The 18,078-nt window shown below is 44.3% G+C and overlaps 2 protein-coding genes across 3 annotated transcripts in view; both read right to left on the bottom strand.

Moving 5' to 3' along the window:
* The window catches only part of LOC130131570 (cytoplasmic protein NCK2-like), an 83,031-nt gene extending 75,506 nt beyond the window's left edge, over nucleotides 1–7,525 (bottom strand). The window contains exon 1 of one of the 2 annotated variants that reach the window (XM_056301315.1): nucleotides 7,424–7,525. The gene's annotated coding sequence lies outside the window, so the exon portion shown is untranslated. The remainder of the gene's footprint in view (nucleotides 1–7,423) is intronic. The other variant, XM_056301314.1, reaches the window with a different exon arrangement.
* A 5,797-nt stretch (nucleotides 7,526–13,322) lies between these two features.
* Nucleotides 13,323–17,928, bottom strand: dph3 (diphthamide biosynthesis 3). The gene is made up of 3 exons (XM_056301483.1): nucleotides 17,718–17,928; nucleotides 15,547–15,621; nucleotides 13,323–13,875 (listed from the first exon to the last, which is right to left on the bottom strand). The coding sequence occupies exons 1-3, from the start codon at nucleotides 17,823–17,825 to the stop codon at nucleotides 13,804–13,806; spliced, it is 255 nt and encodes an 84-aa protein (XP_056157458.1). The 5' UTR covers nucleotides 17,826–17,928; the 3' UTR covers nucleotides 13,323–13,803.
* Between the last annotated feature and the right edge of the window lie 150 nt (nucleotides 17,929–18,078).

Below are 18,078 nucleotides of genomic sequence, written 5' to 3'. Positions count from 1 at the left end.
CAGCGATCTCTGTGTTGGTAGGCAATGGAATAGACCGCTATGCTACCCGGACACCCATAATCCCAATTCGAACCTTAACCCTAAACCCAAGTCTGAACCCTAAAATAGACCCACGAAGATGTGAGGACCGGCCAAAATGTCCTCACAATGATGGTTAAAGATGCAAATTGGTCCTCACAGATGGAGCTAAAGAAGAAAACACTCAAACGTTTCCATTCTACCGGAGACCCAGGCGTAATGAGGGTGTGTGTGTGCTAGGCTAACAGAACCAGGTACTCCCCCTTGGCTCCAGTCCAGAATCTGTTCCGGTCGTCCTGACAGTTTTATATAGACGTTTGGGATAAGGACTATTGGTCCGACCAACAATAAAAGCCACACGGATCACAGCCACATTACCCACACAGCAGATATGACAAATACTCCTCTTCCCGAAAATGATGAGGTGAGCTGGAGAAGAGGGCGCTGCGGAGGGAGGGAGGGAGGGATGAAGTGTTCTCTCCGCTGGAGGACTGGAAGTATTTTGTGAATTATGAGGCCAGTATGACGGTTACGAGTGTCTTCCCCAGTTTTTCCATTTAACAGAGGATGTCTGTATCTCGCCTGCGTGCTCCACATGACTTTTGCGGCGTCCGATTGGGATTACTAACAGCACCAGAACCACAGGTTCGAGTCACGGCTTTGGAAAAACATCCCGTTTGAATTGGGGTTTTGGTTTCCAGTCAGTGAACTTGTCATGTATACACAAATTCTTAAAAGGGAATTTTTTTTTCTTTTCTTTTCTTTTCTAGGACCCCCCCCCCCTTTTCTCCCCAATTGTATTTGGCCAATTACCCCGCTCTTCCGAGCCGTCCCGGTCACTGCTCCACCCCCTCTGCCGATCCGGGGAGGGCTGCGGACTACCACATGCCTCCTCCGATACATGTGGTGTTACCAGCTGATTCTTTTCACCTGACAGTGAGGAGTTTCAGCAGGGGGGCATGGTGCGTGGGAGGATCATGCTGTTACCCCCAGCTGCCCCGACTGACCAGAGGAGGCGCTAGTGCAGTGACTAGGATGCACATCCACGTCTGGCTTCCCACCTGCAGGCATGGCCAATTGTGTCTGTAGGGACGCCTGACCAAGCCGGAGGTAACACAGGGATTCAAACCGCCAATCCCCGTGTTGGTAGGCCACTATGCTACCCGGCCACTACGGTACCCGGACGCCCCCTTGAGGGGATGTACCCAAATGTGACTTGCGTTACATTTACTGAGAATTGTTCTGTCCTTTGAGTTTGATTTTCACTTGTAGCACCAATTCAAGGAATTTATCTGTTTGCTTTTTAGCAAAAATGGATGGATGGATTATTATGATTATTATCTTCTTCTTGTTATTATTATCATAATTTGTGGAAAAACGGTCTATGGTTTGCAGCCGAAGATGGCCAACTAACACGTGAACCTGATGCAGGGACACCCGACAGGTGTTTTTAACTTGTCTCCGCAAAACCACTGTGTCAAATAAGACACGCTGCTCTACTCGTCAGTCTCTCTGTGGAAATGCATACGTGTAACCCTCACAACCGGGTTAAAAACACTTTTTTCTGTTATTTCATCCTGAATTCAGTGTTGAAAATCGTGAAGCAAATATTCCAGCGTCGTAGGCTAATTTCACCCATTTCCAACGTGGTTCATTTCTTCTGTATTTTCCTTAAAACGAGTATCTTGAAATGAGGCAGATCTCTCCACTTGTATTTGCAAAATGTCGATTAATTTCACAGCACCCATGAAACTACTCTAGCCACGTTGGCAAAATGTGAAGTTACCCCGTCTGAAATGTCTTTTTAAATAGGGCAAAAAAAAGATCTTTTCAAGAGTCAAAATAAGTCCCAGAGACTCTTTGAAACATGTGTTTCTTCCTCTGTGAGCGAGCTGGATTAGACTTCTGCAACCACACGGCCCAGATATAAACCAAACACTCTTACATAAAAAGGAGCGCTCCCATTTTGCTGTGATACATTAAAGCACCGATCGCTCTACTTTCTGTCAGAGTCGCAATATGTCTGCTATACGGTTAAATATTAAAAGGCTACATTCGTCACAACCATCAATAAAATATGCATTTCTACTCAGTCTCACATTATCCCTGGTCTCTGTTGTCTCCCTGCATAACGTGACAGCATCCCGTAATACAGCGCCCACATATGATGTATGGCATATGTAATTCTCTCATTAGGGTTTAAAGCCATCCAGTTATGTCATTTATCAGTTTTGTAATTCGGACGACAAGCTTCAGCCGGGCACTCTGGTCAGTCGAGGACGAGTGCCGGCCAGCCCTGCCTATAATTCCCAAAAGTATTACGGTTCTTATACCACGAATACTAAGTATGCATGATGGGACATTTTTAACTGTGAGTAATTGTGGTCCAACAGTCAGTGTCATGAAGGCAACCACCATCAGTGTAACCAGAGCAGCCATAACAGCAAACTGCAATACCATCTAAAGCAGCCCATTCAAACATCTACCCATCCATCGGTCCATCCGTTTATACTGTTTATCAGGGCCAGGGTCGCTCACAGGGAAGCTCGGATGTCTCTTCCACCTCTTTTTTTTGAGGGGGGGGGGTTTCCCGCCTTTTCTCCCCAACTCTATCCGGCCAATTACCCCACTCCTCTGAGCCGTCCCGGTTACTGCTCCTCCCCCCCTGCCGATCCGGGGAGGGCTGCAGACTACCACGTGCCTCCTCCGATACATGGGGATTCGCCAGGTGCTTCTTTTCACCTGACAATGAGTTTTGCCAGGAGGACGTAGCACATGGGAGGATCATGCTATCCCCGCCCGCCCGCCCGCCCGCAGCAACATCCAGCTTCCCACCTGCAGACACGGCCAATTGTGTTTGTAGGGACGCCTGACCAAACTGGAGGTAACATGGGGATTCGAACCAGCGATCTGTGTGCTGGCAGGCAATGGAATAGACCACCACGCCATCTGGAAGCCCAGATGTGTCATGTGTCATTCCTCACAGGAAATTTCTCCGGTGAATCAAAAAAGCAATCGAAATGACAAACTTTGTGCCGTGGCTTTGCCCTGTCTTCACCCCCGCTTCAACACAATAAACCCTCTGAGGCATTTCAGTCTTTAATACCCTGGTGTGGCACTCACAAAAGATTCGACTTGGTGGGGGATGCTCACTCAAAAACACAAAGGATTCAACGTGGCTTTCTAAAAGTGGAAACCCTAAAAGTAGCAGATATCATCTAGAATACAGTATGAAAGAATATCAAGTGGGTGAGGGAGTGAAGGGATTTGGAAAGAAGTCTTTGTGGAATTGCAAAAAGCAAAGAGTACTGAGCTGCGCCCTATTATTATCATTATTATTATGAGCATCAGCACTGAACCCATAGTTACAGCATAGTACGCCTTCTATGAGAGTTTCTTGTAAAAAATAAGATGGATGAACACTTGTTCACTTATCCTGGTAGTTGTCACCCTGGTGGCATCCTGCAGCAGTGCCATGCTGTGAATCACTGAGCTCTTCAGTATGACCCACTCTCATGCCAATGTTGATTTTGTGCACCTGTTAGCAGCAGTGGGTGTAACCCAAACAGCCGTGCCTACCAATTAGAAGGGGTCCACATACTTGCAGCCATGCAGTGTATTTTAAGTTCAATTCAAATATTAGACAAGGATATGTAAAGTGTATTTCATGTTTGTCATGTCATGTCATATAAATTGTATATGAGCATCCTGCTAAGTGTAATTCCTCGTAAGTGTGAGTTTACATAACTATTAAAAGATTTGACTGGGTCTACAATATTTGTAGTGTGGACAGATTAGTGTGAATCGATGCATCCAGAAAAACGTGAGGACTATGACGACTGTGTGTATGACATCATCACGATATATACAAGTATGGAATTATTAAAATTAGTCACCCCCAACCCGGCTTTCAGTTTTAAGTCAGGCCTGTTTTGCTTGACAGTCTAAACTTCCTGTATTCAGTTACTTGGGGGGTTTCTGCATTGACCAAGTTTTCATAACATGTTTGTATCATCTCCGGCAAAGCTGGTGGAAGGAGTGGCGGGACGCAGCGAAGAACCAAATGGCTGAGCAATTTGCACCACCCATGTGGAACATAACTAATGCATGACTCATTACATTTCAATTACCCCCTTTATCACACAGCTGGAAATATTATGCCCACTAGCCCAAGGCCCACTTCTCATACACTTGATGAGAAGAAAAAAAAAAAACAGGGAAAACCAGAAAAAGGATAGTAGTCCTTCCTCCTCTCCGTTGTTTGTCTCGCGCCGTCTTCTCATGGTGCATGCGAGGTCTTTTTGTCCCTGTACATAGAGTCCCAGTTCATATGCCTGCTATTACATCTGTCACCGATGTGTGTCTGCATTGTCACCCCCGTCGAATCCTGCACATCCTGCAGGTTGGAGATTAAACCGATATCAGAATGTCCTAATACTAATCCGATACGTGCTTATACCTTATGAGTGACAAGCCTACATTGCGGTGACTGTTCATCCTGACGAAAAGATAGTTACCTCTATCTTTTCATCAGGATGAACGGTCTCTGCGACCGAGAAAAATCGATCAAATCTGAGTCATTTTGGTCCAATAACCGTCGTTGAGTAAAGGGCTGGACTGGCAGGTGTTATTGGACTACACTTTAAAGTTTTCTTACAACAGTTCGGTCTGATAGGCAGCGGCAGTGAAAAGCAGTCTAAGTGCTCCCTTGGCAGGGATGAACATTATTACACCGTGCCAAGGAGCCCATTGCTCTGAGAGAAAATGACAGGGCACCAAGGCAGTTTGCAGCACCGAAAAACCAACCTCTATCTAGCAGATACCCAGCTTTTCTCTCTCTATTTTGCTTTTTTTTGGGGGGGGGGGTGATATTGATCTGTCGTGTTCACTGAATTGTAAGTGAAGCTGATGTTACCCACACTGCATTGACGCGCATGACATATTTGATTGACTCGGGTATGTCGTGCTGTGATCACATGACCTCGTTCACCTGGCAAATGTCATCAATGCCTCCTCGTTGGTTATTTATAGGCGCGCTTCCGTCTCTGTTGTCATCCGGATGAAGACACTCGGCGGATGGAAACGGTGATGAAGCAGCATACACCGCACACAGTGAAGACACATTTTCTGTGTGCGCATAGTAAACACATACATCTTCTTTGATAGGTGAAATAGATGGTGTACGTTAGCCAGGACAGGGACAGCGGACAGTTTACTGCCTGTAGTAATTTCCCCCATTTGTCTTGTCAGACAGTAGGAACGCTGTGTATCAATAATAAAACACGAGAGATCATTTCTCTAGTAGGAGTCAACCCTTTAGCCGACTGCGGCGCACACATACGGAAGCGGACGTTTTAATATTGACCCGATAATGGACGGCAGGCTGAAGGCAGGCCGGACGTATGAACCGTCACCGTACCATCCGTCGTCTGCAAGTCAAAAGCCAACCGAGAGATTCCTTTCAATTTTCGACATCTGCCATTTCGAAAACAATGAATCCCATCTCTGCAAAACTATGCCCCCCTCAAAAATTCAAGCAAAAAGGCTTAAAGGCTGTAAATAAAATTAAATAGAATATATAAATGAAAATAAATAATAACAATACTTTTGTAACTACACATTTTAAAGGCTGTAATTAAACAATTCATGTCAAGTGTGGGATATTGGGCCACAAATTTAAGGAAACCATCTGAGACGGATGTATTCTGTTTTGCATTCACTTTCTCTTTCCTGTGATTCTGTTGGGCCCTGTTCTCCATTCACTGCCTTTTAACTCCCACTCTTCATAGCAACGGTTGGTCCTAATGTTGAAGTACCGATGCACCCATTTTAAATCAAGATCATCAGCTATGAAAATGTGAATATGGCTAGTCAGTCAGCTGTGGAGCTGCAACCACCCCACGTGGCCTGGCAGGGAGGAGGAAGACCCTTCCTGAGGAGTCGAGCTGGGAAACACCACACTCTAGAACTTCGTTTTGAGAACACAACATCACTTTGCGACGCACCGTCAGCAGCTACATCCACACCTGGGCCAGCACCACGGAAAACAAAGCATCAGTCAAACTCCACGCCACCTCCTAGAGACACCGGGAGGCTCCCAGGATCTGATGCTGGCGTTTAACCAGCCGCAAGCCACCATGCACAAACAAGGGTGGATGTGGGGAGTGGGGAGTGGGTTGGATGAGACAACCTTCGGCCGTCCCCGTTTCCACCCCATTGTAGTCAAATTGGAGTAAAAACAATAGATTGTGATTTTGTTTACGTGGTCATGTGACATGTCCATAAACGCGTCACGATAACCTGATCGGCCTCAGGTCTGCATTCCTGCAGTCCTGCAGAGCTTATCTGGACGGCTCAGTACGCCACCACACAGCTGTCTGCACGCCACGCCACAGTCACGAGAGACTGCAAAGCTGCTGTCGGCACAATATTCACAGCAAGTCTGACTTCAGACAAGTGATTTTGTTGCATTATATCCCAAACCTCGTTTGCATCGATTTACCAAATCACGTCTGCTCATCCTCGTGACTGCCCCCCTATGCAAGCCGGAATTGTAAGGCATCTAATCCGTCATGCAACGCTCCCCTTCCAGATGACCCACGACTGCTCTGTTACAATGCCGCTGGTCAAGTAGCATGACAACCCAACACCAACAACCTGTTGTGTTGTGCTGAATCATAAAGGACGTGCCAACAGTAAACCCGGGAGTCGGACTGGCGGTACTGGATTGTGCAGAAACAGTTTTGCAGGCTGACGGATTTGAAGGAGCCGCAGAAGCAAAGCGCTGTTTCATAAGACGGTGAGGGACTCGGGGGGGGGGGGGGGGAGGCTTGAGGGGGGGAAGCAGAACTTTGTCCCACCAGCCTGGCTCGTGTGTAATCTTTCACCGAGCGACTGGTGTCGATCCCGCCTCCCCGGGGGCACGCCGCAGCTGAATGTGTCAACCAGACCCCCTGCCCACGACCCGGTCCCGGCGCCAGGACGCCCTCCACGCGCGGGACGGGAACGGCACCGGCACATTGCCTCCAAAAGTTGGCGTTTGTCTACGTCACTTGGTGCAAACGAGCGTTAAATCCTAATGAACGGACGACAACGCGCGCGCCGGTGGCAGGCAGCAGCCCCTCCACGCTCCCTCGCGCGGCGTTTGTGTGGCGCCGCGGACACAAAGGGGCCGGGGAAGCCGCGTGTACCGGTTGCGTTCACCGCATAACGACCCGTGTCGGGGGAATCCGGTGGTTCGAGCGCTCCCGCTTAGTTCAGCATATCTGCACTTTTTCTGCAGTCGCGTGGAGGTCCTGTCATTAGCTGAGAGTACACGCGGATCCCCAACTGCCCCGCCGTCCTGCAACAACCCAACTTTGCAGCCAGCCAGTCCGCCGCACACAGTCGCCCCGGAGCCGCTTACCTCGCTGGGTCCGCCAGTCCGCCCGCCGGGGAGGGCACGCCGGGGCCTCGGTGGTCAAGTTTGACGGGGGCAGCGGTAAAATCCCTCGGCTCAGTTTAAAACAATGTTTGGGTCTTCTTGCACAAAAGGCCGATTCGTCTCCTCCTCCTCCTCCTCCTCCACCTCCTCCGCATGCGAAACCAGCACTGCCATGAGCGGTGACGTCAGAGCTCTCGCTCTCTCGTTGTCTCTCTCTCTCTGTGTCTGTCTGTCTCTCTCTCTCCCTGTCTGTCTGTCTGTCTCTCTCTTTCTCTCCCTGTCTGTTTGTCTGTCTGTCTCTCTCTCTGTGTCTGTCTGTCTCTGTTTCTCTGTCACTCTCCCTGTCTGTCTGTCTCTCTGTCTCTCTCTGTCTGTCTGTCTGTCTCTCTGTCACTCTCTCAGTCTGTCTGTCTGTCTCTCTCTCTCTGTCACTGTCTCTGTCTCTCTCTGTCTCTCTCTGTCTCACACACAAGTTCACATATTTACGTCCTAATGTTATGGGTAACATTAACAAACCTTTGAAACTGTTTATAAACACTGTTTAATCTGTTGTAGTATGTAAGTGTGTGATTTTGTCGTCTCTGTTTTAATGTAGTAGTAGTATATTTGTTTATTTCGAACGTAAAAAAATTTCAAAAGTATAATAAAAGAAAACAAAAGAGGAAAAAAAATCAAAACAAGCAAGCGATATCATCATCATCAAACATTTGTTTTCAATCTCGGCGGTTGGAAAAGGAGGAGGCAGAAGTTTAAAAAAAAAACCTTTTCTAGTCCTACCCCCTTTTTCTATTTTAGTATTTCAACAGTGGATTGTGGGATTTCAATGAAAACTCAGTCATCTCCCACCAGTGACCATGACAGCTATCTAGTAAACCATACAAAGACCCTTCATTCAACACAAGAACGAAGCAAGTGCAGAGCAGCACCAAAACAGCTCACGCCACATGTGCCGGCTCCGTTCCATGCCAGCATGTAATGCAATGTCTTAAGGAAGCAAATCATCCTCTGATGACTCCTCAAATTGAAGGTTTGTGGAACAATACTCCTCCACTTCATCCGTCAGTTTGTGCGTCTCATCTTGTCATTGTCGGATAAACTTTGTTGGACATCTTATATTGAGAATGCAAAGTGTAATTACTAAGTTTATTGCTGTATGTATCTGTGCCCTGTGTATTAAGTGAGACCTTCAACTTAAAATTCATTGGCTGGACTTGGTCATTGAAATGACTAAATTGTATTTATTGACACACACACACACACACACATATATATATATATGTCCTGTGATGGCTTGGCGGCCTGTCCAGGGTGTCTTCCTGCCTGCTGCCCAATGACTGCTGGGATAGACTCCAGCATCCCTGCGACCCTGAGAGCAGGATAAGCAGTTTGGATAGTGACTGGATGGATGTTGTAATGTATTGTGACCTATTTGTACTGTATATGTATTTTCTGCACCTGGTATCATTAGTGTAACTGCCTAGGGACCAGAACCACAACAGTTAAAAACTGTAGTCCAAAGGCCAAACTGGCACGTATTCAGAAATGTTTATGTACACCATCACTGCAAGATTAAAGTAATCTAAGTATGTTCTATTTGAAATATGTAGATCATGTGTAGATGGATACAGTGCATTTAAAAAGTCTACACACCCCTGTTAAATTGGGAGGTTTTTGTGACGTAAAAAAATGAAACCCATATAAATAATCTGTGTTGTGAAACTGCAACTGATAAAAGTTGTTGACAAGATTGTGATCATTAGAGCACGCATCTCCCCCCGTTCTTATGATCCATCCATCACTGTCACCTGCTATGCTGTTTTTAGCCAGTTGAACCCGTCTCTGTTTCGCTTGGAAAGGAAATGATTGTGGTCATAAGATTTTCAGCTTGTCCCACAGATGTTGTCCTCCATCGCCTTTTAAAAGAGGTTTTCGAGGCTATTGGACTAAACGTACAAAAGTTATGAAAAGTAGTCTTGCTTCAGGTGTTGTACCTGTGAATTTTAAACAGGCAGTAGTGAACCCATTGATCAAAAAATCCAATCTGGACACCACAGTCTTCTCCAATTTTAGACCGATCTCCAAACTCCCGTTTCTTTCAGAAATTTTGAAGAAAGTCGTGCTCATATAATCGCAATGTTTTTTAGACATACATGGCATTCTTGATGCGTTCCAGTATGGATTTAAAGCTCCTTCATAGCACTGAATCTGCACTTCAAAAATTTCTTTAATTATCATTTATTACCTGTGGACTCAGGGGATTCTGCCATTCTTCTGCTTTTAGGTCTCACAGCTACCTTCATCACAGTTGACCATCGTATCCTCATCTGTTGTGTGGAGCACTGTTTGGGTAATAAAGGTACCGCTCTGGAGTGGTCCAGGTCTTGCCTGTCTGACAGAAGCTTGTTTGTCGGCCTTGGTGACTCTGTATCCACCACAGTGCCTCTCCCTCGTGGAGTCCCTCTGGGTTCTATTCCTATTTGCTTTACGTGCTCCCCTTACTCTTAGGAAATATGGCATCTCGATCCACTGCTATGCAGATGACACTCAGATTTACCTGCCTTTGAAACAGAAAGATGCAGGCTCTTTAAAACCATTGTTGGACTGTCGGAAGGACGTCAAAGCTGAGATGGCCTTAAAGTTGTTAAACTTTAATGAGAGTAAAACTGAAGTTTTTCATAAGTTTAAATGAAGTTTTTCAAACTGATGTTTCCTCCTTGTCTTCTCATGAATTCTGGAGGGATGTCCTGTTTTCAGTAATGTCACTGTTGTGCCATATTTTCTCTACTTGTTGATGATTGTCTTCACTTTGTGTTCCATGGTATATATGTGCCTTGGAAACTCTTTTGTAGCCCTCTCCTGATCGATAACTTTCAACAATGGGATCCCGTTCATGCTTTGTAAGGTCTTTGTGGACCATGTCAGGAAAATGGTACAGCAGCAGCTGAACTTTATTTGGGGTTAATCGGAGTCACTTTAACAGAGGGCGGGTGTATACTAACTACTGTTAACATGAGTTTGAATGCGGTTGGTTAATTCTGAACACAGCCACATCCCCAATTATAAAAGGAGGTGCACACTTATGATATCAGGTTATTTTAAGTTTTGTATTGTTCTTTTCCCCCACTATTTTTCTGCTTGTTTTTCACATTTTACAAGTCACAACAGCCTGCTGTGTAGATAGATGGGTATTTAGACAGATAGATAGATAGATAGATGTTTAGATAGATTGATATTTTTCAACATCACCTTAAAGCATTTTCAATGTATCATGGTACACATTATAGTGAGAATTAAACCCTTATCAGTGTTAATGAGGCAAATTGGAAAAGTAAGATTAATTATTTTATTGTATATTGTGCCAAAAAACCTCCCTTTTCATCACATTACTGAGGCTATGTGATGTATGAATATTAAATGATAAAGGTTCTGCCAAAGGAAAATGACGCCAATGAAAAAGTGATTCTTGAATTCGTGGCAGAAGGCCTAACAGGCTTTGAATTTGGGAGAACTAGAGAAAGGAAAGCGTCTCGGGTCACGACTGGCGCCGTGAAGCCCAGCAGAGTTGTTGACGTTTTTCTGCACAGGTGTCACCAAGTAAAATTTATCTTTGTTTGAATGTGAGGATTTAAGTGATTCGTCTTTCATAGTCTGGCTTCCCACTGATATCAGCCTTATAAAGTAGAATGAGAAAAATGATTAACTAAGCCTCCCACAGCGGCCAAGATGGAGAAAAAATATAGGTTCATTTTCGGCTATTTTCTGTTATTGCAAAGCACTTTACCAGTTTTGTGTTTTGTTTTGTTTTTTTTGGAAAATTACTGTTGACTCAAAGTTTATGGCATTATTATCTCAATGGCCCTGGTCATAATACTAATCGTCTCTGATGACTTCAAACCATCATTATCGCCCCAAGTGGGCTGTGGTAGTGGTCAAGGCCACACTCCATAAATGCCTGGCCACCCCTGATGCCACTCCATCATTCAAAGAACAAAATAATAGATGCCAATTTTCGGTTCATGGTCAGGTCATAAAACAAATACTTCATGATAACCTGACTGGACTCCGATTGGCATTCCTACTGTCCTTCCAACAGACCTAAACACTAGATGTTTATGTAGGCTTGGGTAGATATTTCATTACTCCACTGCAGAACTGTCTGCAAATACATGAACTACCATCCGATAATAAGTGAAGCTGCAAAGATGGCTCCAGCGTGGCATTTTCAATGTTCTATTACTTGAAGTTTCTCATACCTTTAATCAGAATGCAAATATTTATTTATAAATATTGACTATTTACAAATCTTTATTTAATTATATTGATAAATATTTAGAAATCTTTTATTTTTAAACACTTTTATTCCAGTTATTTTCAATATACCAAATTATATCTGCTTGTTCTCTTGTTTGCAAAGAATAAGATTCGATTTGAGGGTCATCTCAAAATAAAATAAAAATAAAATGTAGTCACACTGTTCAACATTTTGCGCAGGCAGTCATTCACAGTCATTTCCGTGACTCGTCCCCCAGCCCTCTGTGGGGGTCTGCAGCCTGCTGGTGCAATTGTCGATAGCTTTTGACTGCTGGTGCAGATCCCCCCCCCACCCCCCCCCACCCCCAACAGACACACACACACACACACACAAAATGAGTGCGGCACAATATATCGACTCGTCTCTGCTCGGTCGTCCAACTACCAGCCAGTGATAAAAGCGTACCTCCCAAGATCACATGAAGGACAGAATCAGCGTGCACTCCCACCATTTCTCCCCCTCATACCTCCCCCCTGGTCGTCCCGTTATTTATTCTCCAATATGACCTGCCCCGGTGCATGGCCTCTGCGGGCTCTCAAACCCGTGCCGCGTTACATTTGTTCTCATTGTTTTTAAATCTGTATTTATGTGTTTTATGCTATGTGATGGACCTGATGATAAAAATGCATTGCAAGTATATTCGGGGTGACCGGTGTAAAGATTGAACCGGGTGTGGTGACACAGAGCTTTGTAATGCGTACTCCATAAATACAGCACCAACAGGCTATGTAATGGCTTTGGGTTCTGTGTTATAAAGATTTTATGAACAAGACAGTGTCACAGAATGGTTGGAAAGTGGTCTGATAATTGAGATCCCCCCCCCCCCAAAACCACAAGGTCACGGGTTGGACTCCCTGCAGTCACGACTGTGGATGTGTCTATGAACAGGATACCTAAACCTCATCTGCACTGCAACACACTGACCCTGCTCTCCAACGAGAGCTTGAATTTCCTACTTATGATGATCATTCTAGATGGTTTACCCACTTTGCAACATACTTAGTATTATTATACAACCCACTCCCAGTGTAATATGAGCAGCCCGCCAGCAGACTTTTACTTTGTTTAGTCAGAGAGGAGGAGGTGATACCATGACGATGTCAGTGACAAACAATGAAAGGTGAGTTTTAGTGAGCAGGACTGATCAGCTTACATGGTCAAAGAAAGGTCAGATTTTCCACTATTCATCACAGTATTTACCCCAAGTGGCGAGGAAAACAAGTCTCCCCATAACTTGCATCAAAAGTCTTTTACCTTACAAGTATTAAAAACACACCGATGCTACTTAAACTGCTCACCTTGACTTAATCACACCCGGTTGTGATCGGGACACGATAACTGTTACTTTGTATACATAAACTAACCGTTCTTTAATGTGTAAAAAGAAAATAAAAATTGTTGATTTACTTTAGAGGGCGAACCTGACTTTTTGTAAACCTGAGTTTCTGTTAAACGTTATTCCTCCTTCCACCAATGTGTAGTCATTTCCTCCTGTTGTTGTGCGCCCTCTCCTGGTCAAACTCTGCAATCACAGCTAGGACAAAAACAAACGGCCTTACTCGATGCATTTCCATTTTATTTTCAGAAACTAAGCACGTCTATACAAATAAAATATTTCAAAATATAATATTTATCTTATTTACAGAATCATATCTTGTGCGCACGGTGTCCTCTGGAATACGAGGAAAACAAAACACGAAGTTAAAGTGTCAGCAGAGGTGTTGGAAAGATGCATTAAGTCTAGTGTCAGATTAAAACAGCCTGTTCGGTGCCAGAAGGCCAGTAGTTCAAATCCCCACACTGGCAGGAGAAACATGGGCATGGGAAAGTGAATCACAACCTGCTTTAAACAGACACTGTTTGAGGAGTCAGTGGAGCCGCTTGTCAGAAAATTGTAGTTGTACTCGGCAACTCTCAGGTGTGAATAACAGAACCAATCTCTGGATAAATATATGGTTAAACCAAAAGACTGAAAGGCATTTTCTTTTTCTCATAAATAGTGACGTTGATGTGGCAAATTCTTGAAGGAAAATGCTGAGTCCATCTTTTGTCACGCCTGAACCAGCTTCAGTTTGTTCTCTGTTGATGGTGCCTCGACAACCTCTCCTGACATGAACTCCTCCTGTGAACACAGAGAAGCACCGTCTCACACACATTCATACCCAACAACAGTACCGGTGTGGAGGCTTGCAAAAAAAATAAAATCAAAAAGCAATATTAGATTCTTTTACATAAATGTGGATAGTTCATTGTCCTCAGGGTGGAGGTTATTTTCTTTTGCTAGTGTGCATTAACCCCCGATCTAAACCAAGCACGGTTTCAGTCAAGTGTGGGGCCTGATCCAGGACCATGTAGGTTAGCGTCTAAACTGCGTCCGACATACGTCGCAGCAACCTGTTCCTTCTTTTTATATTTGAAGGCGATTTTTTTTTTTTTTTTTTTTGGCGGCATGGTGGTGGAGTGATTAGCGTGGTTGGGGCGACACGGTGGCACAGTGGTTAGTGCGGTCACCTCACAGCAAGAAGGTCCTGGGTTTGAGTCCCGGGGTAGTCAAATCTTGGGGGTCGTCCTCTGTGTCGAGCTTGCGTGTTCTCTTGTCTGCGTGGGTTTCTTCTGGGTGCTCCGGTTTCGTCCCACAGTCCAAAGATATGTAGGTCAGGTGAATAGGCTGTACTAAATTGCCCCTAGGTGTGAATGTGGGTGTGTCGGGCCCTGCGACTGACTGGCGGTCCAAGGTTTTCCCTGCCTGCTGCCTAATGGCCGCTGGGATAGGCTCCAGCATCCCTGCGACCCTGAGAGCAGGATAAGCAATGTGGATAATGGATGGGTTTGTTTTGCACATCATGCATAAATACAGCACTTATTTCCAATAAACTAGGCTTTTAAACCATTGATAAATATTTTTTTCCCATCCATTGTGCGGTAAGAAAATGTGATACAAGGAAAGAAAATAGAGCAATGTGTTGCCCCAACAACGATGTGGGTGAGGTGTTGCATTTAGCAAAGTAAAGTCTACAGACCCACGCGGTAGCCTGACGTTGCCAATATGTGCACTGGCACCAACAGTCTGTGTTCATTGTGCTCTCATGTGTTGCATTTATTGAACGCTTTCGAGGTGTTAAACGGTCCAGATGGTTTTGGTAGCTGATGTCATGCTTATGCAACGTGGCCAGTTAGACCGAGGGTTACACTTCACATACACACAACCGAACAAAAACTGAATAAACCAACACAGATGCACACGGAATATACAAGGTAAAGCATCAACCATACATAGGGCTGAGAAAGCAAAGAAATTAAGGAGCAAAAGCTGCGGCTATTTAGGTCATGGGTTACGTCACAATTGCAATATAAAGAAAGAGTAAACTAACCCAACCGATCAAATTTAACACTGACATATATGCTCCGTTACCACTGAAATAATTCACACAAGCCAGAAATCATTAAGAGGTAATCATAAATGTTACCTTAGCCCCATCTTCCATCAGCCTTAACGTGACCTACCTTAAACCCGACTTAACCTCAAGCTCTACCTAACCTTAACCCGACGCTTACCTTAACTGCTAGCTAACCCACAGGGCTGAGAGAACATGGGGCTGAATTCATAAATGTTTGATAATTTCATGACTATCTTGGTTATCCACGCAGATGGTGGCATTTCATGTACAATTTTATGCAAAGCCCCTAACAGTGTGAGTGGAAGCCATACCAGGCTGTTAGTCCACCCTTGCTGAAGAGAGCTAAAGGAAGAGTAGGTTAGCAACAAAGCTAACTGTCACGTGTGAACACCCACCTGATCATATATGACTTTAACAATCAGCGAACAGCTGGGGCACGTTGCTACTTCTTCACCGTTCTCCAGATCGTCCTGCGGGGACCGCAATTTGATAGAGTTACATGTGTGATTACAAGACTTCTTCAAAACGTCCATTTCAAAACTTCATAGTTTTTCCCCCATGTATAAACTGCTGAGATAATTTTGGCTGGCGTTCAATAACATTTTGACCGGTTGAGCACTATGACTCAACCAGGCCGAAGCGCTGTAACAGAACATTATTAAAATCTGCAGATAATATTACAAAATGACTGTCAGCTAGACCATATAAACCATATCAACCTATAACCAAACATGATTTTACGCTCCGACGAATATCACAACATGACTATGAAGTAGCCCATATATATCACTATGGCTGAATTTATCCACATGTAGTAACGAGATAGATGAAAAGACAGAGGGAGCATATAGTCATAAAATGTGTAGTCGTGTAATGAGGACCGCACAATACATTTCCTGTTAAAGACCTGGAAACTGTAAATAATTTGATTTAAAGTAGGTGGGGTATAAATAGACTCGTGACGAATTGGTGCACAATGTTTCTCGTTTCCATATAGCTGATGAGAACAAAGTGCAGTGGCAGCTTTGTGATATGAGGATGACAGTTCGAATCCCGAAAACTGATAAGATCAGCTGCACGGTATCCAGTGACAGAAAACTGTGTTATCAGTGAAATCGCTGGTGTTAATACAGAAGATGAATGTGTTATTAGGATGTTTTAAAAACTGCAGCAGACAGTTTCCTTGTTTCATATGCATCTATGTATATATATGCGCCTTCTGCATATACATAAACTGCTTTTTAATCTTTTGTGGAATAGAAATACACTATGTGGCTAAAAGTACGTGGGTACCTCTTCTAATGGGTGGATTTTGCTATTTCAGCCATATACATCGCTGGTAGATGCATAAAGTCAAGCATACAGCCATGCAATCTTCATAGACACACATTTGTTTGTGTTGTACTGTGGTTATTCTATGTTACGTACACAGAGAGCCGCTAAACCGGAGTCAAATTCCTTTTTTGTGCAAACCCACTACATGGCCAGTAAACATGCTTCTGATTCAGATTGTCGCCAGACTGGGTCCTACTGAAGAGCTCAGTGACTTTCAACGTGGCTGTCACGTTGAAAGTCTGTCTCGGGAGAAGCACATAAGACCACAGAATGGGACCGCCGAGTGTGAAAGTGTGTTAAAATTGTCTGCCCTCGGTTTGGTGGAGGAGTGATAATGGTCCGAGTCTGTTTTCATGGTTTGGGTTAGGCCCCTTTGTTCCAGTGTCCAGTGAAGGGAAATCTTAATACTACAATGTCATTCTAGAGAATTGTCTGCTTCCAACTTGGTGTCAACAGTTGGGGGAAGGCCTTTTCCTGTAGCGGCATGACAGCGCCCCTAGTGGCTGTGATGTTCGGGTGTCCACATACTTTTGGCTACATAAAGACACGAAAAGCACGTAACTTTTCATATTTTTATATAGTATTGGTAAATTGTGTTACTAGACTATATTAGTGTGGTCTACATAAGTATATATTAGTGGCACATTATTTGTCTAGCATATTAGTATTATTAGTAAAGGTATACCTTGACTAATTTTGCAGTAATTATTATCCAAAGACTAATCCCACATATCGTTGAGAAAGGGACTAAACATCTTTCTGAAAATGTCATCACTATGCCATGAAAATGTATTGACTGTACTTTGAATTTGTCCACGACAGGGTGGACCTAGTTTGTGGTTCGCTTGTACAACGTCTGCTTGCAGTTAATTCATAAAACGTGCTGGAGCTTGATCAGCATGCGTTTGACATAATGAATGTGAGGTTAAATGGAAAACCTCTGGTTTTTCATTTGGAAATGGTCAAGTCCCAAAGGTACTTTATGGTGATACCGACCCGTATATAAAGTTCCCTTCGGAAAAACTGAGCGATTCTACTCTTTTTTGAACGATCTGACAGTGAACAACGCAGGCAGATTTAGCGTCGTGAGTGTTCGTCAGACGTGACTTATCTCACACACTGTGGGTGTTACACAGCGACCGATGTCCCTGATGCGCAGCCGACGTGAACACGCGAAACGCCATCAAACAATCACACACGGGAAGCGAGAGCAGCCATGCAGCGGACTTACTTTAGTTATGGCGAATCTGTCACCGCAAGGACAGGGGAAATAGTACGTCTCTGTTTCTTCGTCATATTCAAAGTCTTCGATTTCCACTTCGTCGTGAAACACCGACATCTCAGCTGGAAACGAGCCCAAATCTCTATATATATATAACACGTGTAATTTTCAAATCCGCGTGGAAATCCGCAAACACGGTACGAAACCGGCTTAACTGTGTGACGTCATTAATTGTCGCACATCTGTGACGTAGGGGATAGCTTCTTCGTCGTCTTCACGGCCCCGTGAAAAGTCCCGTTTTTCAGAAAAGCTTGAATATACTATTGTACATAGCTTTTTTGTTATGACGGGTCATACAGTGTTAAGTTCA

This window comes from Lampris incognitus, chromosome 21 (assembly GCF_029633865.1).
Source record: "Lampris incognitus isolate fLamInc1 chromosome 21, fLamInc1.hap2, whole genome shotgun sequence".
NCBI classification, from domain to species: Eukaryota; Metazoa; Chordata; class Actinopteri; order Lampriformes; family Lampridae; genus Lampris; species Lampris incognitus.
Note: the sequence above shows the minus strand (reverse complement) of the source record. Positions and strands in the feature narration are given on the sequence as shown.